This window comes from Crassostrea angulata, chromosome 1, assembly GCF_025612915.1.
Source record: "Crassostrea angulata isolate pt1a10 chromosome 1, ASM2561291v2, whole genome shotgun sequence".
Classification (NCBI taxonomy): Eukaryota; Metazoa; Mollusca; class Bivalvia; order Ostreida; family Ostreidae; genus Magallana; species Magallana angulata.
This window is the reverse complement of record NC_069111.1, coordinates 22,498,403-22,523,699: the sequence shown is the minus strand read 5'-3', so window position 1 is coordinate 22,523,699 and position 25,297 is coordinate 22,498,403. Positions and strand designations below refer to the sequence as shown.

Below are 25,297 nucleotides of genomic sequence, written 5' to 3'. Positions count from 1 at the left end.
AATGATGATGAAAAGATTAATCGCCGGTATTTTAATGGTACCGGACCCCAACACAGTCGGCACATGCCTCCACTTACGGAGGCAGCCATTACTGTTTTTGCATGACGTATTTGATTATGAGAGATATCTTTTCATTGGATCCAAGCTTTACCCTTGGAACCAATGAAAATTAGCCACAGTTTTTATCGCTAAATCTGTCAAGGGTTTGTGAGGAGAGGTACGGATCAGAAACCCTTGACTTGGGAAGATGGTGTGCATGGGTTGAGGCTGTCAATTTTCAGCGGGCGTACATGTGCTAAACACAGGCAGGAATATGGAATTCAGTGGAAAAGGAAAAGGAGAACATGCTGTCATTCACTACATAAACAATCTCAATCTGGCATAATCGCGAGTGGAATTACATTCAAAGCCGAGAGATATGGATGAAGCTGAGCACACATTTTCCAACTGGTTCTGGTACGTAAGAAAAAATTGCCTTTACCCAATGACATAATTCTTAACAAACCAAAAATATTTATATAACAGTACTCTTATGTGTACCAGTAAATATTGCTAGGACAAACTACATGTATGTATGCATAAAATAAATGCACATCAATATCAGATTAAAACTGCCCCCTCCCAATTTGATTAGATATCTATGGAAAAGATATACAGTTCAGTTTTTATAGTGGTATAGTGTTCTAAACTTAAAATTTACTTGTTGAAATACTCATACAAATTTGAAAACCTATTTTTATTATTCAAGGAATGAATTAAGTGCTTTTATAAACCCATGCTTGATCTCAATTTCCTTACCTGTTGTCACTGATAAATTATTGTTTTGATTATGAACAAAAACTCTGTTAAATGAACCAACGTTTACGGGGAAATTAATGCATAATGGACACATCAGAATGATCAGATGTTTGGAATTTTACCATTAATAGGTGTTCGCAGAAAACGCATTGAGAGAAAACTGTGTCAAGATTAATACAGATCTGAAGGAGGAGTTGAAAGGTGTGTTTTTTACACAATTGATTGACTGAATTACCGGTATTATGGTGTATTCAACTCATAAAACTTTGTTGTACATTACATATGAAACAGAAAATATAAATACAAAGGAGTTGAGGAGTACTACATGTAAGAACAAATGTTGTCCAAAGATATTTAGGGGGGGGGGGGGGCATGCCCTGGCCTGGATCTTTCATTTATTTAATAAGTATTTAAGAGAAAAACAGGTTTATACATAAAAATGTCTTTAAAATCAAAGGGAATTTCAAATGTTTAATGTATATGTCCCATTAAGATAGCATTATAGTTTGTATTCATGCTAAAAACTTATTTAGCTGGACAACATTAGATTAACTGATAATAACAGTGTCTTTTAATGGTTAAAAATCTTTAATCATCTACACTTTATATTTAGTTATTTTACAATATGTCTATTGAGAGTTCAACTAATCAACATTTGGGATATCCAATTGATACTTGTATATGTACATTAGATATTGTGTATGAAAATCAGAAATAAGATTTGGCTATATTTTTGTTAATATATAGACTACATATACATTACCGGTATATTAGATATACATTAAATGTACTCTTTTGTAGAAATATGCTGTTTATTAGAGAGAACTACAGATTCTGAAGCAATGGACGCTGATATATCTTTTTCTAACCCAAGAGGTATAGCAGTGAAAAAATATTACATGATGTACAAGATGATTAATGACGCATACTTGGCATTATTATCATAGATTATCATAGATATTCCAAATATGAATTTTTTGACCCTTTTCATTATTGCCGCATGGGTGGTATATATGTTTCTTGAACTGTATGGTTGAATTTCAGTTTTACAGTTCAATGAGTTTAAATGTGATTCAGGCACATGCAAGGACAATGCTAAATGTAGATAAAAGTCACTGTGATCATCTTAGGGATCGAGGTCATTCAAAGATTGGCTGCCACTTGAAATGATTATCATATGTAAATTTTACAATGCATAATTTTTTCTGAAATGTCATAAAGTTGTTATTAAAGCTGTCAATGCTTTACATGTGTATTATAGTGGTACATATATGTGTGTATCCAACAGCTGAGTTTAGTCTAATACTTTGAATACATATATTTTAATGAATATACCGGTATATATTTATTTTCAGATTTTGATCTTCTGTCATCTCAGAAAACTGTGGGGTCTGATCAGTCCAAAGATGAAAGAACAGAGCATGAAATCTTAAATGAAGCTGTGAAATTATTGTCATATGGAAAGTACTCCCCTGTAAAATCACAGCCATCTATGAATCTTGATCAACTTCAGTATTCAAAGAGAATTGTGATACATGCATGAATTCATATTATTATATTTTCATGTTAAATACTACTCGAAAACCATTGTCAACCTCCGCTTCACGTCGGTTGACAATGGTGTCCTTGGGGTGACAATTTCAACTGTTACCCTCCCAAACAGGCACTATTTATATAATGTTAGTCCTCTAATAGCACTACATGTGTATGAGTTGATGACGTAAGTCTTCTAATAGCGCTACAGGTATAAATTGATTATTTTAGGCCATTAATAGACAAACATGTATCAATTGAGGATGTAAGCTAGATAATAGCACTTCATTAATGATTTGATGATAAGAGTTGTATAACATCACTTGTATGAATTGATGATGTTATTTAGCCAAAAGTGCTACATGTATGAATGTTGGCTAGTAGCTCTACATGTATGAATTAATGATGTTAGTTATTTAATAGTGCTACATGTATGAATTGATAATTTTATTTGTCTAATAGTGCTACAAGAAGGAATTGATGATGTAAGTTTGCTAAAAACATTACATAATTAATATATTAATTGATGTTGTCTGTTCTATAATAGCATTTCATGTACGAATGATGATGTTAGTCCTCTATTAGCACTACACATATATGAATTGATAATGTTTTTGTACTAATAGCGCTACAGGTATGAATTGATTGTTATTTGGCCAATAGCGCCACGTGTATCAATTGAGGATGTAAACTTTATGAATGATTTGATGATAAAAGTTGACTTATAGCACTAGTGTGAATTGATGGTGTTACCTGGCTAGCTAATTGTGCTATACGTTTGAATTGATGATGTTCTTAGACTAGTAGCGCCACATGTATGAATTGATGAGGTTACATGTATTTGGCTAACAGCGCTACATGAATTAATGATGTTATTTGGCCAATAGTGAAACATGTACATACATGAATTAATGATCATTGTTGTCTTAAATTGCTACATGTTTAAATTGATGATGTTATTTGGCAAATAGTGATTCATGTATGAATTGATGTTGTTTGGTTATCAGTGCTATATGTATGAATCAATAATGTTATTTAGCTTTTAGTGCAACATGTACATGTATGAATGATGATAAAGGTTGTGCAATAGCACTACATGTATGAATTTATGATTTTATTTGACTAAAAGATAAGTGCTACATGTGTGAATTGTTGGTGTTTGGTTATTAGTGCTACATGTATAAATTGATGGTAATTAATACATGTATTTGTCTAACAGTGTTAAATGTATGAATTGAAAATAGATGTCTTATACGGCTACATGTATAAATTAATGATTTTATTTGACTAATAGCACTACATGTATGAATTGATGTTGTTATTTGGCCAAAAGTGATACATGTATTAATTGATAATAGTTGTCCACTATTGCTACATGTATAAATTGATGATTTTACTTGACTAATAGCACTGCATGTATTATTGATGATGTTATTTGGCTAATAGGGATACATGTATTAATTGATGATGATAACTTTCTAAATTTAAATTAATTCCACATCTCTGTCTTTTTTTCGTATGTAACTGAATAATGAATATTTCAATTCACTGATTTTGTATCTTTTTTTCTGAAATTAAAATTCTCTTTCCGATGTATTCATTGTAGGTTGAAATTTGGTTGTATTGCATATTTTATTTCATAGCTTTGTAAACAATGGCTTTTCATATTTCATGAAAATAACTGCAATAATTTGGTCTTTGCTTTTTGCTCCATTTGAAGCAAAGGCTCATTACATGTATTTCTTATAAATGAGTGTTACATGTAGGCTTTTCAGGATTTTTTTTTCGTATCAGGTGGTTATATGTACATTTTGAAGTTTATAACTGTAACAAATAATCCATGAATATTAAACAGGTTATTTATTAAGTTAAAGATTGTTATTTGCTGTGTTCTTCTCAGCTATCATCTTAACAATATACTTATGTTGTAAACTCTGCTCAAAAATACAAATGTATATGATAAAAAAAATGTTTGATATGTACATTCATTTAAATTTGAATACATGTAACATGAAATCCATTGTTATTGTATTTTAACAGTTTTATGTCAAAGCGGATGCTTATATAAATTGAGGTGCTGTGGGACATAATTCCATTTTAATATGGATTAATGTACATTGTGATTGAAATACTTTCACCGGTTTAAAATTTTCAAATTTTACAATATTTAACCAAAAAAGAGCTTTTGAAAATATTTGGAGAGGTAAAAATTGTAAAAACCCAGAGCGGGAGTCAAAGTCATGACTTACAGATTCGTAGTACACCCTCTAACCCACTGCGCGTCGCTGTTAGGTGACAAACTTAATGGTCCAAGTTTCCTTTCAATTGCAGCCCCCCCCCCTGCCCCTCGACTGAGGGCAATTCATAGTAATTCTGTGTGTTTAATTTTTAAGACTACTTAATTCTCCATTACTACTTGTTTTATTTGGCAAGGAAAATCTAAATAATTATGTAATAGCATTTTTCTTACCCTAGATAAAAGTGCACCATGTCCACCCCAACCCCCTCCCAAATCCACCCACCCCCCAAAAATTTCCACTGAATTTCATTTGCAACCAAATTCCCTCAACCAGATTAAAGACAAATAAAGACCATATAAGCTGACAAAATATTATATTAATTGATGCGTTTCTTGGGCAGTTATGCCAGTTTTAGTGCAAATAGGTCAATTTTGGTAAAATTTCAGTATTTTCATGAAGTTAAGGCCCACATATCTTTGTGTATTGTGTTTAGAAATTTAAATTCCTTATTATTCAGAATACCTATGGGTTTTCACAATGTGAAGAAACGGGTTTCATTCAATTGCAGTGTGTAATATTTCCAGTAAACTAAAAAGAATTGTATGCTGTCTAATTTTCAAAAGTTCTATAAATAGAACAAGGGGAAAACCCAAGTGCCATCCGTTTCCATAGTTACTGATGTAATGTAATAAAAATCATTCTCATTATAATCAAGTTAGGTTATCATGAATATCTGTGCCAAGTCTCATGAAATTTCGATATACTTCCATTGATAGCCATTTGCATGGTTCTATGGTAGACTGCCTCTTAATGAATTTACTCCCTTGACCTAAAAGAAAATTGCTAAACTACTGTACATAGCCCAATTTGTATATTTTTAGATATCAAAAATTCAAATTTTTGATATCAAAATCATTTTCTGATGTCAGAAAATAGAGTTTTGAAATCAAGAATTTTTTTTATATTGACAATTATTTTTTTAAACAATTCGAATTATTGATATCAAATATTTATTTTTGGATGTAAGAAAATAGCTCAAAAATATTAAAACGGCGCCTCATATCATTCCATTTCATACTGTGTTGGTTTACTTTTGATTCTGTATTTATAAATGACCATATGTTGATTAAAAAGGTAGTAGAAAAGTCAATGACGTTTCCTTATATATGACATTCCAGAAATGAGTTCTGGAACTTGGTAACAAAACATAAGGGATTGGAATAAAAGCTATAAGAAAATGCAAGTGATATTATAACATTAATTATGGAATGTTAAACAGAAATAAATTTGTTTAAATAAAATGTTTTCCTTACAACTGGACCTATCTACTTTTTAGGCTGGAAAAGAAAACAGTTTATTTTAGCTATCGTATTATTATAATTATAACTGCTCCAAAACGCATTGTAACTCTCAGACATTAAAAAAAGCCTTTAATGGGGTTGTCAAACGCTAATATTTACATTCAGTATATATTTCCCCTTATGTTTGCATTTGAAATCTGTGAGAACACGCCAAACCTAATCACGGCGTATGATCACATACGCTTTGAATAGATTTATTATTGTAAGATAAATGAAATGTTCAAACTTACAAAAAATAATCATTCAATCATATCTACTCATTAATATAAAAGATTTTTCTCGACGAAGTTATTGGCACAATATTTTTTGCCACAGAACAGAGGCGAACTAAGTAACATGTTTTATGGATGTTCCATCTATTATTTAAGTTTGTGTCTACGAAATTGTTTTTATTTTATTCGCTTGCAAAATACACATAAAACACACGATTTGGCGATTCCAATTTTTCAACACATATAAAACATTTATTCGCAAAAATTTCATTTCAACTCAACAAAGAGAAGTAACTTTTTAAAACCTGAAACATTGAAAATGCATTATCTTCTCTTATTCATAAACCTTTATTAGAAATATAGTAAATATACTTATGTACTTAGTAATTTGCAATTTACAATGGTAAAAAAAAAATAATGCTGTATTAACTTTAATTTTCCTCTAACAGCTACCTAAATGTATGCAACCTCATTAAAAAAAAAATACTTTTCATGATGGTTTCACACACACGGCATGCAAAGCATGTAATTGTATTATATATAAATAATGAATATATGCATGTTCATATCCAGAAGGAACTCGAAGAAAAGAATATTCTGACAAAGAACTAACAATTAGAGGGAAAAACTTTTGAAAGCAATTGCATGTAAGATGCCAAACGCATTAAGGGCGTACAGTAATATCTATTTTATTTTATCCAAAATTTCACACAAACGATAAAATGAAGTTTTGGCCATCTGAAGGCAAGTATAGTCAAGACGAGTTTTTAACCAATACAGGTGTATCAGCAATCATCCCCAATCGTCCTTAAGGAGATAAAAATTGGCACCTGAAATACTAGTAATTTTAATAATCCGAAAACATCTTGGATATAAATATGGGGACCTAAGATGCTTATTTATTTTATTTGTGACCTATGTCATATGCCTATGGGTCCCAAAACAGAAATGATAATTTTCCCGAAATTATTGCTAAAATTTGGCATGGATATTGATTGTTTGAAGAAATCAAACAAATATTTATAGTATGAAGTATTATTTAGATATGATTTCAATACATTATGAAGTTGAACACATTAAAAGTAATATCCAAGTCAAAATTTTAAAAACCTTGCTTTACTGATGGCCTCAAATGCCAGTACATAATGAATACTAGTTCAACAGTAAATGTAAAGACTGTTACATGATTTTGGAGTAATGAAATTATGACGCAAATAAAAAACATAATAGTAATGCTATCTTTTCAAACCTTTGCATCGAATAGACATACATTTAATGTCTCATATAAAAGTAATGAAAGTAGGGGTCATGTCTTTAAAAAAAAAGGGGGGGGGATATGACATGAAATAAGCTAAAGGCAAAAACTGTAGATAATTTTTCCTTGACCTCTATTAAATATACAGGCTAAATATGCCAAAATATATCGATAGAAATATCGAAATATTGTTCAGATATGTTTTTCAAAAAAACATACACACAAACTATCTGGAAGTTTAGTCTGCGCTGAAAATTATCAGGGCTGCGTTTTACAAAAGAACTTACGACAGAGTCGTAAATATTTTCAGTCTCATGGAACGGTCTTTGATGAACAAAATTTATATTAAACCATTTATTTACACCTATTTTGATTTCCATAATTATATTTTACAACTACTACAATAAAATATTGATTAGTTTGTGATTTATAAACATTCACTAAGGTCGTAAGTCCTGTTGTAAAACGCAGCCCTGGCAGTACTCTAAAACTATTGAGTAATGAAAATTGTTCATTTTCTTCTTGAAAACCTTTCGCCACAAAATACAGTCCCTCACTTAACTCTATAAATATGTAATTTTCTCTTAACAATTTTATTCAATATGGTTTATTTCGCGTTGTAAATTATACATATAATCAATATACGATTGACCGAAGATAAAGTTGATCATTAATCACTACACCCTGCACGAAGTTATTCTAATTGATGAAGGCTGATCAAAGTCGACCAATGTTTATTCATTTTTCATTGATTCAGTGAACTTGTGTCATTGAGAGGTCTTTGATTGAGATCTCCATTGGTGATGAGACTCCTTAGGACGGGAACCAATCAGGGGGTCGCTGACCGACAGTACAGCGGCATTCAATCTATTCAATTAGACAACATCCTCATCTTTTGCTAGTTCCCGCCAGATTGGCTTAGAATAATCAAATTGAAGGGAAAAAATATAATTTACACAACTACTACTATGGATGACATGTGGTGGTAACGAACAGTGTTCAAATTCAAAAGTCCACAGGAAAATTACAAAGCAGGAGCAGAGCGAACACGGACCTCTTAAAAAAATAGAGGTAGGATCAGGTGCCATGTAGGAGTGAGCATCCTCTGCCGATCGGTCACACCCGTGTGCTCTTTGTCTCTTTGTTCTGTAACACCCCAGTCCCCAGGCCGGGTGGAATGGGTGGAATCCAACGTTGAGGATGGCGATGTTGATCGTCGTCGATGTCAACTCATGGCGGCTCGCAGCTCTTCTTAGCTCTTCTTAGACTTCATCTTGACGACTTCATATTCAGATGATTGCTGGAATCCAACGTCGAGGGTGGCGATGATGATCAGCGTGGACTTCAACCCATGGCTGCTGCTTCTCTTTGCTCTTCTTGCATATCATCCTGACGACTTCATATTCACATGATTGCCGGGATTCAACGTTGAGGATGGCGATGATGATCAGCACCGACATCAGCCTATGGTTACCCGACCAGCAGAGCCCCTATTTGTTACATTTGTACGATATCACATATACACGCCCCACAAGACTGTTATAAAATTGTTCCTTTTAACTCCAACGAGGTGGACTTTGTTATTTTTAAATTGCAACATTTATCCGTCTTTATAAAGAGGACATATATGTTAGAACTTGACGTTAAAATATTTCTTTTGATGTATAAATGCCCTTTTTCATTTTACAGTCAAGAAATTAGTAGGCCAAAAAAAACCGTTTCACACATCATGTCTATATAAGCACAAACTTAAATTTATACAAGTAAATTGCAATAGTTGTCAATATAAATTTTTCACCTTTTCTTGGAAATGCTTGTTAGATGAAAGAACGGTGTTTGGACAGCGATTTTTTAATGGTAGGTGCGAACATGGACAGGTAATGTATTCATGTAAAGAAATTGGTACAAGGTGATCCAAGGACTTTTTTCGGGAACTGCCTATGAATCCAAGCAAAACAGTCTAAGTCAGAATTTTCCAGGGGGAATAACCTAACCCAAGTATGTTCTTACTACTATTATATGACAATAATATTTCATAAAATCCCACCATTCTCCCATGGGATTTTGTGATTTGGGAGACAATTATTGGAAAACAAGAGGCCCATGGGCCACATCGCTCACCTAAGTAACAATAGGCATGATAATATCAGTCTAATGGAGTCATAACACAAAATATCTGTACAATGTAGAATGCATGTTGATCCTGTATAAATAATAATCCATTTCCCCTTGGATATTCTTATGTTTATAATCGAGTCCCTTTTTTATCAGGATGATTTTATAGTAATATTACATGTTGAGCATCGCAGTTCTTAACAAGATCCTAGACAATTGTTTATACATGGGATATAAACCTACATTAAACTCTGAACCCCTTGTGAGGCCAAAGAATCGTCCAGGGGCCGAAGTCTTTTGAAACAATTTTAAAGAATCAGCAATTTTTCAAAATGCTTGCACATAAGTAAAACCATATATTATAACATTTCAGTTTTTGTGAATTAAAATGTTTTCCTTTGTAAAACTGGACCCCGAATGTGGTCCCACCGTACTCCTCAAGATTTTGATTTTAACAAATTTGAATCTACACAATCTAAGGTCGCTTTTACTAAAGTTAAAGCTTTTCTATGCAAATGGGTTTTAGAAGATTTAAAAAAAAATTATCTCTGTATTCCTATGTAAAAAATTGTCTTCCTCCCCCTCCCCGATGTGACCCCATCCTACCCCCGGGAATCATGATTTGAACAAACTTGAATCTACCCAGTCCTTAACTAATGATACTTCCACATAAATTTCAGTTTTCCTTGCTGATTAGTTTCAGAGAAGAAGATTTTTAAAGATTTACTATATATATTCCTTTGTAAAAAGGTGACCCCCGTTGTGGCCCCACCCTACCCCCGGGGGTCATGATTTTCACAACTTTGAATCTGCAATAGCTGAGGATACTTCCACATAAGTTTCAGCTTTCCTGACTGATTAGTTTCTGATAAGAAGATTTTTAAAGATTAACTCTATATATACATGTATTCCTTTGTAAAATTTCGACCCCTGATTGTGGCCCCACCCTAACCCAGGGGGACATGATTTTCACAACTACAAATATACACTATCTGAGGATGCCTCCACATAGGTTTCCTGGCTTATTAGTTTCTGAGAAGAAGATTTTTGAAGATTAACTCTATATATTTCTTTTTTAAAAAATCCCCCCATTGTGGTCCCACCTTACCCCCGGGGGTCACGATTTTCACAACTACGAATCTACACTAGCTGAGGATGCTTAAAAATTTCGTCTATCCCGGGGGTTTATATTGCGGGTGGGGGGGGGCTGTGTCCTCTCCTCAAGCACCTGTGAAAACGTTCTGACATTGATGTGTATAGAAAGAAAATTCATCAATCAATAGAAGACGCACACGGTGACAGAGTAATCATGGAATTAATGCAGAGGAAACTGAAAGAGATCGGAAATAGACACTATCAATATGTAATGAAAATTCAGACGGAGGCTGAAGAGACAACCAAAGAGTTGAGGGAACAAGCAACGCCCTGCTGCAGACCATTCGGGCATTGGAAACATCTTGTTTTGTGCTTTTTAGCACGCCCAGAATTTGCCGAGTTTTTACGATTTACTGTACTAGTTATCGACTTTGTGATAATAACATAGTAAAATCCCTGTATATGTTGATTTTATACTCTGCTATTAAATGTTATTTGAATTATGCTCCTTGTGGGGGTCAGACTAAAGTAGTCGGGGTTATGATACATTATATACAAAACTCATAAAATTATTCGTTTATTATCATACGGTTATACCTATAGACTATTCAATACATACAATGTAATTGTGCAATCAGGCGTTCAACTGCGCTACGAATCTCTTGGAAATTACTGAATTCCTTTTGTTTATACATGTTATATGTATTGATATTATATGTCAAATAAAAGAAGGGATATGATAACGTATCTCAAGGAGGTAGCCCTATTACGTCACTTCCCCCACTGCTGAAAGTGCAAAGATAAACAATGATCGTTTAAGCTCTGACATGTATAAGACATATTCAAGAAAGTTTTCAAGCAAACTTATTTTTCTTTATTCGGAACAGACGACTGAATTAAAAAAGTTTGGATTGTCGATTGCTATAAATATAGAATATGCGGCAAAAATATCTTGGGACAGACTATTATGGTATTTTTAATGCTATCTGACCAATATAAGGTAAATCATGGAACTAGCATGTATATTATCCTCTACTATAGGAATTATAAGTTGTTCATATTCTTTGCCAAAAGGATTATGATTTAATTTTTTTTGGACAATTTTAGGGGGCGCCCTAAATCCGCCACTGGCTATAAAAATAATAAAGTAAAGTACATCGCTGGGATGAGATGCACATCGAGCTAATCAACCATGAAACTTTATATTTTAAATTTTCAATTCTTTTATGCTTTTATCGATAATTCTATTAACTTAACAATGTCAAAAAAATACATATCCGTCTGAGTAAAAAAAGAAAGATCCGCCTACCTTGATCCAAAGCAGACGAAAATGAAATGAAATTATCTGACCAATCACATTAGCCGTTACGTTTCTTGTTAGATTAAACCACACCTTCGTTCTAGCAGCCATATTGGACTCTGTTAAAAATTGCAACGAGTGTCAACAGAGAAATTGGTGAGTATTTTGACTATTTGATAATAACATCTGACAAAAATTCAGAGAAGGAACATTAAATAGCTTTATGCGTTCACGACACAAACAACAAACTGTGCCCTGCTCTCTGTCAACCGCCATCATCTGAAAGGTGACAGCGGACCCTTATCCACTGTTATCATCATTCCTTACATGCCATTGGGTTGTAGCTGAACATTTCTATTTCCGTAAACATTGCCAATTCACTATTATCCCGTTATTTGTTTTGCATACCTAAGTAACAGAAAATTGGTTTATCTAAATGTTAAATCTTGGTGAAATTTGCGTTTACTTCCGTAGTCGTAACAGGTGTGTGTGTGGATTGGATGTGACCCCCGGGCCAGATATTTCTCACCTTATTACGGGCTGCTTCGTAAGGTGTATTCAATCGCAATTCTGCTTGAAGTATATAAGATATAAAACATGTATGCCGCATTTGTACACAATTTTTTATTCATTTATTGGGAAATAATGTTTTTGGATTGATGTCCCAATGACCAACTCCTTTGAAGCTGCACTATCTTTAAGCTCTACAGCAAACTGCATAATAACAAAAAGCAAACAGATAAGAAAGAGGTTTTTAATAACATTTGTTTGAAATTGTGTATGTAAATGCTGTCTCTTTTTTATGCGTTTCATGATTCATTGCAGCTTTGCCATATGGCGGAGGTGTAAGTGTATTTCAGTAAAATCCAGTTTCACGACAGTTTTCTATTGTTAAAAAGTTGATTGATAAGACATATATTTGCTATATTTGTCATAAATTTTCAAATTTTTTTTTTATGTCAATGGAATGCCAAAACATGTTGTCACCTTTTCACCTCTACAACAGTCCTCTTTTGAGTTGATAAATGCTACATGTTCTGAGCAGTGACAGTTCACTGTATTCACCTTGAACAGAAGGAGTAAAATTCCTATTATTTGTCTGATTTGAGGCATAAAATCAAGTTATAATCATTTTAGACATCATGACCATTTCCTCATTGTCCATGTTAAAATGTTACAAATGTTGTTATCGTGATTGATTACTAGGAAGTCATCTAATATGCATTAAATATCACAGATTCTATGTTCTGGTACTAGATTTTTTGCAAATATTGATCATATTAGGAGATTTATTTCCCAATGAACATAGCATATTTTAAGTTTTGAGTTAACTGTGTGTGTTTTTTTGTGTTTTAAAAATGTTGTGACTTTGAATAATGAGAACCAGTTTTGTGAGTTACCTTGCTCAGGTGTGGTTGATTTCCAGTGTTTCATAATAAGTTGAATGCTCATTGAAGGGAGAGTGAGACCGCCGGGGGCATTTAAAATCTTGTACCTGTACTTGACCATCACCAGTGTCGTTTAAATATACAAGGGTAGAATTTGGTCGACACAACTTTACGCACCTTGCTCCAAATTAACACAGGCATGCCATTAAATACCCCGTGTCCTATTAATAGGTAGGATCATATGTGTTGGGATGTCAGAAGAGTAAGGGGCATACAAACAGGGCAGTTATCCTTCATGTTGTCTTACACAGCTGATTGAACCTGACATTCTTGGGTAGGTGTGCTTAACAGTTAGGTGACACACCTAGTTTCATGCAGAGAGACTATAGGACACTGAAGTTGGACCAAATAATTTCATCTTCACAGCTGTAGCATTGCTATTAAGTTACTGTTGGAGTTCCGTTCCGTTGTGGGCACAAATAATCAATTAGTTTATATTATGATCATTAAAAAGCAAAAAATGAAATTACATGGATCTTTTTATATTTTCTAGGAAGGTTGAGTCATATATGCAAACATTTGTCAATGTTATATCACTGGTATGCTTGTTAAAGATTACAGTGTTTATCATTTGATAATGACATGAAGTAAAAATTGATACTTTCAGTTTGATATTGATAATATACTGGTGTAAATTGCCATTCATGCTTCATATGTAGTTGAATGTAGAGAGACAGTCATACCGTAAATGTTTGACCCAAATTTTTGTGGATGGTAATTTTGTGGTCATGCTTTCTTGGTTTCATTGTTGAATTTCATGACGCGCACATTATAGTCCATTTACGGGATGAGGGTAGAATGGTGCAGTTCTATCAATAGGGAAGTACTATAGACTCCTATTAGCAATAACCTTCAGTAATCCACTTCAAGGTAGGCCTATCTTGTTTTGTATAAAATTTTGTGAATGCACCATTTTCGTTCTGTGAATGAATTTATTACAATACTCTGTGTGGGCTTTTCAAAACTGCGTCAAAACCTGGTAGTAACTTGACACTGGAATTAGAATTAGTCTGAATGTTATTCGTATACGGTGAACGGCTCATGCATGGATGAGAAAGGAAGGAATGTCCTTCTTATTTGAAGAATTTGGGGCATGAAATTGCACCCAAGTGTATTAATTGTAAAGAAGGATGATTTTACATTAGGATGGTACAGTTCCTTTTTTTACGCGAGACACACCCCATTTTTTGTATCATAGAAGAGAGAAATGTCACAGCCTGATGCCCTTATGGACTGAAAGGGCAGACCTATGACCGCATTTCTGAAAAGAAAGCATGCTGCTTTTGGCTATAAAATCAGATTATGCCTGCCTCAATTTGTTGCAGGTATTCATGAAATGAAGAACAAAATTTTGTTTATCATTAGGAAGCTGCAATCATCTGAAAATGCAGTAACAGATAGGCTTGCTGCAAAGGCTATCAATGTGAAGCAATTAACTTGAAGTATACATGTAGTTTTGGCAAGCTCTTTTCTAATCATTCTGTCTTGATGAATTAATCTTTCCTTGCGCGGACCTTCACCTTTTATCTGTGTAGTAGGACTTACGTTGGGTTAGATGTCTACATTAACCCACAGAACAACTTCTGTGAGTAGTAGTTTATCTTTGTCAGTAGATGTTGTATCACTTGGTACCAGTATATTAGATGTACGTGTCTTTTGCTGGAAACAAATCTCTGTGACAAAATTCTTACTTTAACTACCTGTAACATTACAATAAATAGTATCAAAGGGTAGCATAAGCCATCTTTATGCAAACATGAAATGATGGATTTTGCTGAAAAATTCTTTCATTTGTCTTCCATTTGCATATTTTGTTGTTTAACAAAGAATTTAACATATTAAATATCTTACAGTTAAAGTTTAATTTGTGATTGATTGAAAGTTTTATTAAAAGAAAAGATACTGATTTTATTTTATCAATTATAAGTGATGTGGATCATTTGCTTAAATGTGCTTGCAGATCCCCCCTCCCCCCTCCCCCCCCCCCCCCCCAAAAAAAAAAGAAAACAAAGAAAGAACTGATTTACTCTAATTATGGTTTAAAATGTTTGATTTTTGAGTTGAAATAAAAGCAATCATCAGACATGTTGAAAATACTTTCAATGATCTGAATTCAATTGGTTCTGACAACATCAATATTGGTACTCATAATCATGGTAATGTGATACACGATACGCAGTGAAGTTTTAGAACTCTACACTTAGCTTATAGTCTGGGAAGGCCTGTATAGATTTTTCCTCTTGTTTTTGGTTTTGCGAGTATTGATGTATGCATTTAAGTGGAAGTTTTTTCTCCTTTTGTACATTTTTTCTTTGGGTTTGAGATGAAATGATACCAATTCATCATGCTCAATGTGTATTGATCGTTTCTTCCAGGGCTCTTTTTTTTCCCATCTTGATACAAAAAAAAATGTTTGCAAACTAGAGCAAAAAAAGGCTGGTAAAGGAGTTTCTAGAACTGTTCACACATACACATAGCTGAGACTGTGTATAAAGCAGGGGTTGTTCGACACACTTGTCAACTGTTTGTTCAGGATGAGCCTGTGTCTGCTACAGTCCTGAAGCCTTTGATTCTATTTATGTTATCACTTTACATGTCTTCCCTGACAGCCATCATGGTACATGGCTTGTGATTATCTGAATGACAAAGCAGCTCTGTACAGACACACACAGTCTATAGTGTATAATGTGGGGTTTTTTTTCTGTTCACTACAACAGGGATGATCTCAAAAAAAAGTAATCAAGCATTGTAGAATATGTTTTTTCCTGTTACAAGGAAGTAATTCCTATGTGTATCAAGTATGTAACAGTTGTATACCATTTTCTTGATGATGGTTTCAAAGGATTTACTCATTAATTTGTTCCTAAAGCATTTGAATTTCGGTGCACATGTATTACAGCACTAAAAAATTGATATCAAGTAAAAATGCATCAATATTTTATTGTCCAGTGTTTCTGATTTGCATGTGTTAGAAGAAACTTTAAAATGTACATGAATCACCAACAGTGTATAGCAGGATGTGGGTTCAAGAGTCTTCAGATAAAACCAGAGTATGTATGAATTCTGGTTACTTTTTTTTTTGCAGCTGTGTTTCGCTTCTTTCTGTTGATGAGCTGGTACCCACAGTGTTGTGGAGATGTCGCTGAATGAGGAGTTGGTACAGGCCACTAACGACAGTTTCTGGGAAATTGGCAAGTACAGTCGTACTGTCAAGCGTATAGACAATGGCAAAGCCTTATGTGATAGTTTACGGCAGCTGATACAACAGAGGAGCGAAATAGAAACCTCGTACGCCAAAAACCTTTCTAGCTGGTCCAAGAAATGGAATGAATTTCTCGATAAAGGTATAAACATTGTTTTCTTAAGCCTGAGAGAGACTATAAATACATATGTTTACAATGCTTCAGTAAGGCATTTCTAAAAGTGAACCAAAATTTGATAGTCAGTCGTCGAGTTTTTTGTGAGATACAGAGCTCACAATTCTGTGTTATGTAAACATTTTTTTAAATTTCCAGGTTTAGACCAAAAATAAATGTGACAAACACTACGAAATGTTTATTTATGTTCAAAACGAATTAGAAGATAAAAGATCTGCTTAAAAAAGAACTTTTAATGGTACATTGAACCAATATAAACAAAAACATGCCCCTTTAAGATGTCAAATTCAGTGTCTGCAAGTGCTCACAGAAAATTGATTTGATTTGAATTTTAATATTGCTCAGAATTTGCTTAATTTGAATTTTAATATTGCTCAGAATTCACTAGAATGGTAGAAAAAAAATGAATAGATCAGAAATTCATGATACAGTTATAATATAGGAATAATTTTCAAATAAAGTTTAGTAAAAAGCAAAATTTGAAGTGTAAAAATGCAAATGAGAATTTATTATTTATTGTTGACAATGAATTACATATAAAAAAAATCTGTGGGTTTCATAATTTTATGAAGGCAGGGGTTTTTACTATGACAATACCCCCTCAAGCAATTTCCAGTTTTTAAGCATACGTAACTCAGTAATAAAGTAACCTTTGTTCTTTAAGCAATCTAAATTCTTTAAACATCCATTCTATGGTAAAGAATAAGGAACCAGCATTATTTCTGGCGTCCAAGGAAATATTTGGTCTCTCATGAATACTAGTACAGTTGATTAGCTCAGAATTCTCTAATCTGCATTTATTTTTGGCTGTAGGTAATGAATACGGCACGATACAGGGTGGCTGGAGGGGCATGCTACAGGAAGCAGACAGCCTCGCAGATTTACACAATTTAGTCGCCGATAACTTAATGACAAAAGACTATCCCAGCATCAAGGCATGGCAGAAGGAAAACTACCACAAATCCATGATGCATTTCAAGGAAACAAAAGAGCTTGAGGAAGGGTTTAAGAAGGTAATGTTTTATTTTTCTCTCTCTCTCTGGAACTTGACCTAGATTAGATGATTAATTAAAAAGTATGAAATATTTGTATTGTTGTTTTCAGGTCTTTTTACTTGTGGTTGCATAAATTACCTTTATTTCATGCATATAAATAAAACTAAACTTGGTGCTTGAAATTTTGTAGGCTGTAATGGAGGAATAAAATTACCACATATTGAAATTTATATCATATTTTAATAAAATAAAAATGTCCATTATGGTCATGGAAAGGTTTCATAAACCATCTACAAAAACAGTACCTGGTAAAACATTGATCAGTATTATGATTTTCACCATAAACCATTGTTCACGTGAAATTCAACCTACAATTAACATTTCAGGCCCAGAAACCATGGGAAAAGAAATACACAAAACTTATGCAAGCAAAGAAAGAATATCATGCTGCATGTCGGTCAGAGAAAAGTACAGCCAACCAGGAGAACAATGCTAGAGGAGACTCGGCAGTATCCCCCGATCAGGTACAGAGGTTTGGTGTAGAAGTTATGACTATGGCTAGGTTATCATCTCATGCCTTTGTGAGTCTTGACCGTTCAATGAGTCATCTCATTAAGCTCTCTCAGGCTTAAGAGAAGTTTATGTCCTATGTTATTATTAACCAGTAGATAAAAATTTGCTTGTTTAAAATGTGTTATGTATAGTAAAAATGACCTTTTGTTTTTAATGTTGAGGGAATTCTTCTCTTATGGTGCCATTGTCATGCCTGCGTATGATTTACCCTCCTCTTCTCTGTCTTTTTTAGTTAAAGAAAATCCAGGAAAAATTAAAGAAATGCCAAGCAGATGTAGAGGCAACAAGGGATAAATATGAAGCCTCTTTGAATGACCTCAACAGTTATAATGCCAAATATATTGAAGATATGAATGAGGTTTATCAAATTTATCTTTTATCTTCACAAATGTTACAGCCAGTTCATGATTTAAAATTCGAAATTTGTTCAGTTATTTGTTCACAAAGTAGAAGTAACAACTCAAAATTTTGAAAAGATTTACTTGTACATTTGGAATTGATTGAATTGATTGATTGATTGAATTAATAGAAAGAGGACTTATTAAAACTGGAATTTTTCAGGTGTTTCAAAAATGTCAAGATTTTGAGAAGTCAAGGATTGAGTTCTTCAAGAAGACTATGTTTGAGATACATCAACATCTTGATCTCTCTGTAGAACCAAGGTTGGCAAACTAACACATAGTTTCTGAGAGATATCTGGCTATCTCATTAACTTTATTATTGTAATATTTAGTTCTCAAACTTGAAAAAAAAAAATGTGACTGCCGTCTCTAGAAAGGGGCCCTTAGATCATTTTTAAACCAATTATTGCCCCAAAATTCAGGATGCAGGATTAGCAGGCTATTTTTGGATTTTTCTTTTAATAGAATGCAAAATACAATTGAATAATTATCAATAAAGTCATAGTATATATTTTTAATTGCAAGTATTTATCCAAATAGAAAATGTCATTAAAATATAATTTTGGAATTATGTAGTGGAAATATTCACTATGTTATTTCCTGATGTGGCCGATAGGCCTCTTGTTTTAAACAACTTATCATGGAAAATAGTTTGAATACAAATTCACTCGCCCCTTTACCACAATTTTCTATGCGCCAGGGGGTGCCAATTATGGATAATGTGGTGACTGTTCTTTGATGTGTATATTTTGTGTAATACAAGTCTATCCTTAAACAATAATTGCATTGTAGGTTCTCACAAGTGTACACTAGTCTACACAGTACTATAGGACAGATAGACTCCGACAAAGATCTGAGATGGTGGTCAACGAACCATGGATCTGACATGCCCATGAACTGGCCAACATTTGAGGTTTCATTGATTTCATGCTCAATTTTGTAGAGAAACATGCAGTCATAATGATGAATTTTTAAAAATATATTTGTAGACAATAAGCAATTTTCAGTTGAATGTTAGTTGCACATGTAGCAAAAACATTATGGTCTTGTTTTGATAGTTATTTATTTATATGGACCTTAAAAATATAGAATTTTTAGTTAAAAATTAACATGGATAAATGTATGTAAGAATGTATCTTTCTGTATTGCAGGCCATTAAATGACTATGAGTTGTAAAATAGAAATCTTTGACTATAACTCTTATGTTCACTGCTCAGGAGTATTCACCAGAACTACAAAACATTTCCAAAAAGAAGGATTCGGGAATAGGAGGCGGCAGTGATGGCATTACTATCACCAGTATTCGCCACAAACCAGACGGCTTTGATCAGCAGCAGTCCAGCCCGCTTAACACTCACAGACAGACCTCCAACAACGAGTCCCAGCGGTCATCATCGGGCTCCATTCAGCAACAGCAACAGCAGCAGCAGCAGCAACAATCTTCCACACTTAGGTAGGTACACCAGAACTTAGTGGGCAGTGAGCTTTTAATGCCTAACAACAGAAAATAGGATGAATTTGAACTTGTATTGCACTTGAGGCACATTTTATTTCTGTAGAGTACTTGACAAGTCTTTCACTGTGCATACCGTATTCTTTTGTCATTTGGTTGAGGCTTTCCTAAATGAATTTTCATTGCCTTTTTTTTTTTAAAGTAGACCATATCTTTGTTCAAGTCCACTGATACAAACAAACAATAAAACCAAAAAAGTATATAAAGTAGTCAAACATTGAGATGTTTGAAAGTTAACAAAGTTCTGTAATTTAATTTTCTGGTGCAAAACGGTTGAGTATAGCAAAATGAGGCAGGTGGTAACAGCAAGTGATGCTTGTTGCATGAAGGTACAAGTAGGCAATAATTGAATAATCAAAATACTTCATACAGTCACAATGTCAAACAGCATCATCATTGCCAATTAGAAATTACAAATCAAACACACTTCCTCAATGGTATAAATTAAGCTGAAGGTACCAATCAAAGGCACTTCCTCAATGTCCTCAGTGGTATTAATCAATGAGAAAAAATATTTTTTTTTTTTTTCAATCTTTGAACTTCTCAATGAGAAGAGTCAATATAAGGACTGAAAATTATCAGTGGCTTGATGGTCTGTAAATTTTTGATGTAAACATACTTTTGGACCAATTATTATTATTTTTTTTCCAGTGTGATTCTTTATTTGATCAGTAAAAATTCTGATTAAAAGCCTAAATAAATACTGCAAAAATATTAACCTGTTATTTTTAACCTTAAATATATTTGAGAACAATGCTCTTTATCTCAACCAGTAGTGCAGAAGGATATGGTAATCAAAAGTTGACTTCACTGTAGGTAGATTGGTTTTGTCATCTGAAGACATGTAACACATTTAGCATTATTTTAGGAGTATTAGATGTTACTTCTTAACAACAATCAGTTATCTTTAAAAAAAAAAAAATTGATAACTACAACAAGTAGAATCAATCATAGTTGATCGAGAAATAGGAGAATCATTGTGTCAACTTTGACATGGGCAACCTTGACCTTTTCCCCTTAGTGTCCAGTCACCTCTGAATTCTGTCTGGAGAATTGTTGCCTTTACTCTTAGAAATCTTCATGACAATTTTATCAGGAAAATTTCATTTGATGGATTCTCCTTACGCAAGAAGTCGAAAGATAAGTCCTCAAAGCGAAAAACTTTGATTGAGAAAGAAAGCAATGCTGGTGAGTCAGAGGAAGTAAAGAGAAATTCTGATCCCTCCAGACTGCAGCAGCCCCCTGACTCTGCCCGCCTTGCCCAGATGAACACTGAAGTCTCACAGGCTGACATTGTACGGCATCAACCAGGGGGAGAGAACTATGTCAGGTCACCGTCCTATGATGAGTCACTGAATCCATTTGGTGATGATGAAGACGAGGGTGGCGGACAAAAATCCAACAGTACGGTGGAGTCTCACGTATATCAAGCCATAGATGAAGCTCGGGAAGGACACAAGTAAAAACATTATGTACCTCTCTTGGAATGCTGCATCGTGCTGCGTTTATCTTAGATCTTGCAAATGAAAGTATCCCTCACTGACTACACTATTGGAATGATGTGCGTGTGCCTATGTATTTCTGTAGCACCGTATGATACTGAGTATGACTTATCCTCAAACTATCTTATTATAAGTCCTAAGTAAACCTTGTTTGTTTTACCTAGCATTTATATTTCTTGGCATTTATTATTGCTTGTCCACATTCTGTACAGTATGAAAATGAAACTGAATAGAAGTTAGAAGACCCAATAACTCCTAGATATAGATTTTAACCAAAATAATCTTGATTTATGAATATACATATATATATGTCTATGTATTGACTAACAAAACTGGGGGGTGGGGGGTGGTGGGGATTTCCAAACATGTTTCTAATTCTAAACTGTATATATTGCTCTTTGAATAATTTTTGAAGAATAAAGCATTTGATCATCTTTCTGCTATGTGACATCTTGGCAGATTTGATTACTATGAAAATGATTACGGTACTCAGAAAAATGATTTTAAAAAGAAAAAAATTAAATTAAAAACACATTGGCAAAATTTCTTCTCAAACATTCTAAATGCACATACACTTTGGCTGAGACACTCAGTCTGCCTCTTGCCTTTATCTTGTTTCCAACTTCTCTATGATTTGCTTTCTGTATTTATTTGCAGGTCTTATACTAATTACACATATTTCAGGTTTGTTTTTAAGTCTTTTGCGTATGGTGTTGTCAGGTGTTTTAAACTGTACTAAGCTCTCCCATTTTCAGTTGGTAAATTACATTTTTTTTTTACAATTTCAAAGCTCCCCATGTGCAATATGAAGATCTTGAAGTTTAGTATGTGTTGTTTTTATTTTTCTTATTTATCTACAGATGTATCAATCTTATTTGTTGCTGTATTATTTTTCTGTAATTCCGTATTATGAATTTTCAATTAGCATGTGGACATCCTGGTACAGTAAAAACAAATATTTTGTCTACTTATTTTTGTTTTCATATTGTGTTTTATATGGGAATTAAGATTATTTGTAATTTCTACCAAATTTTTAAATATTTTTTTTTTATTAACTTGCACGAAATTAACAAAAGTAATTTTGTTTTGATGTTGTAATGTATTGATATAGACAATTATGTTTTGTTAGCTGTCATCAATCATTCAATTTCATTATTTAAAACAATTCAGTTAAAAAAGTATGCAGTAAATATGCAGGAAACTTTTAACATTAATGTTTAAACTGCTTTTATATCAAGAAGATTTATGTTGACTCAATTTCTTATATCGGCATTCAATTTCATTGACTTTCCCCTGTTTTTTCTTACAGCAAGGAGCCAGAAAGGAAAGTGGAGGCGGCACCTGAAGAGGAGGACAATAACCCATTTGCTGAGGACGCAGACGAGACCCCCTCCCCGTCCCAAGAGGACTCGCCCCGACAGATGAACGGGAAGGAAGGGGTGCCAGTCAGGGCATTGTATGACTATACTGTCACAGAAGAAGACGAACTGCCTCTCAAAGCTGGTGAGTTTTTGCACAAAGGTGAAGGTTGTTGGGATTGATGTGTTCCAAATTTATAGACTACTGTCACTGGTTTCTTTGGGATGTCAAGCATGCATTCTTTCTTTTGAATTAATTCATATTTCTGACTTGAAATGCTGTACACAGCAGTAGTTGCCATATCAGATACATGTACCAGAACCAAGAGAGACATTAACATCAAGAAACTGATCGATCTTTTAGATACTGAATAAAGTATTCAATTTTATTATGTTGGTCAATTTGAATTAAATTGATCAATGAAAGAAAGCAGATATAAATTTCTATCTGAATCACGTAACTTTGGCTAATGATTTAAGTAGGCAGATCCTACTGTGTTCGGTTCAAATAAATTGTTGTACAAAAATCAAATTGCACTATGTTAAATCTGCCTCGGTCCAACAGTCACACCGTTTTCATATTCATATCAGAGTGGGGGTATCAAAAGTGAGCATTGGCTCACAGATTCTCTTTTTTTTTTTTGGGTGGGGGGGGGGGGGGGGGGGGTTTAAATGCCCACAGGGAGAGTTTCTGTTTGTTAAGTAAGACAAGCAAGTTGCACCATATTCAAGACGAATGAAATGTATAACAGATTTTTAGAAAACTTGGCTTATGAAACAAAACACAGAGGCATTCAAGTTCTTCCTGTGAACATTTCAAGGGCAGACTATCCAATCTAAAGTTAGAAGCAGTATTGACGAAGACTAGACTTGCATGTAAAAAGTTTTGAAATAGGGTTGCTTTTAAACACGTATAATTTTGCTGTTGTAAAAGGTGATGTTTTTGTCAAACTGTCCGAGGAAGATGAGCTGGGATGGTGTAAAGGATACAAGGACGGCCGGGAAGGATTGTATCCAGCCAACTATGTAGAACCTGTGTAGATCTCCAAAATCCTTCCAGCGTTTGCATCAGAGGAATAACTCCTACATGATGGTCAAACACTCTAATAACCATGATCAAACTTTGTTATACAAAGCATTGGAATGGGATTGCGATGGCGAGGTGGCTGCAGCTTGTTACATCATGATATAAATGATATTACACTTGTTATTTCATTACTGTTACATAATGGTTATTGCCAGGTAGTACTTGTTTGTGTCTGGTTGTCTTTATGAACAGTTTATAAGAATGTAGGTTGTTTTTTCATGTATCCTCAATAATTTTATAATCAGAATATGCTGTAGATTTTTTTTCCCCCCACTCCCTCTATTCTGTATTCGCTGTGTTGAACAGAATGAGGTAGAATAAACGTGATATTGTTATTAATTACAAAGAATTGTGTTATCATGTTACATCTCCCTACCTTTCCCCTAGACAAATTTGACTACAAATATGCCCTGTGTGATATATCTCTCTTGCCACCACCAGTATAAAATCAAAAGGGAAATACATGTATATGTACTATCTTTAGGTCAGCGTCCTTTCTTGTTTATGTATAAGTCTTTTTATTGAGAACCTCTCTTTACATTCGTGAAATGAAATTGTTAGGCACCTTTGTTTAGTTGATTTTTGTATTCAAATATTGACATATATTCGATGAATTTTCTCAGAAATTTTCATTCTTAGAACTGTAGATAACTACCTCAGGTTGGCAATTTCACTGTACATGTAATTATCTCGTCATATCTTTTCCTTAATTGTTCTTGCTACGCACTTGATAGGCATTTTATTATCAACATCATGATTAAATGTGCAACAATCTACAGTATTGAAGGGACGGTCTTGGGAAGGCTTCTAGCTGGCTGATTTGAATGAGCTTCCATTTTTCATGATCCTATTGGTGTTTGATCTCCATTTTTTTTTTTTTTTTTTTTTTTTTTTTCATACATTCCATGCTTTTTTCTGATTGAAGGCCTGACATTGTAAGAATTAAAAAGTCATCATATCATCTATAGTTTTTCAGGTCACCTAAGTCACTCAGATGGTTTAAATAAAACATGTATATTAGTCATCTTATTTTAGGTTATCTATTAAAACATACACATACACCGAACTTGAAAGTTAACAAATATGGGAAATAATTTCCTATTAGAGTTTTACACCTTTTCAGTACATGTATTA

At 33.6% G+C, this 25,297-nt stretch overlaps 1 protein-coding gene and 1 long non-coding RNA gene across 7 annotated transcripts; both read left to right on the top strand.

Moving 5' to 3' along the window:
* Positions 1-258: 258 nt before the first annotated feature.
* LOC128165412 (uncharacterized) lies at positions 259-4,438 on the top strand. The gene is made up of 4 exons (XR_008241055.1): positions 259-456; positions 930-999; positions 1,600-1,674; positions 2,154-4,438. It is a non-coding gene; the product is annotated as an uncharacterized LOC128165412 (long non-coding RNA).
* A 7,526-nt stretch (positions 4,439-11,964) lies between these two features.
* On the top strand, positions 11,965-25,297 carry LOC128165331 (protein kinase C and casein kinase substrate in neurons protein 1-like). Of its 6 annotated transcripts, none has more exons than XM_052829756.1 (11): positions 11,965-12,065; positions 16,443-16,701; positions 17,548-17,747; positions 18,116-18,253; positions 18,535-18,660; positions 18,864-18,964; positions 19,496-19,616; positions 19,921-20,156; positions 21,313-21,675; positions 23,028-23,221; positions 24,011-25,297. In XM_052829756.1, the coding sequence occupies exons 2-11, from the start codon at positions 16,494-16,496 to the stop codon at positions 24,115-24,117; spliced, it is 1,794 nt and encodes a 597-aa protein (XP_052685716.1). In that variant the 5' UTR covers positions 11,965-12,065; positions 16,443-16,493; the 3' UTR covers positions 24,118-25,297. The 6 variants fall into 6 exon arrangements, with proteins under 6 accessions (XP_052685716.1, XP_052685713.1, XP_052685728.1 ...); XM_052829753.1 differs by lacking the exon at positions 11,965-12,065 and adding an exon at positions 13,916-14,227; XM_052829768.1 differs by lacking the exon at positions 11,965-12,065 and adding an exon at positions 13,928-14,227 and having other exon boundaries at positions 21,445-21,675.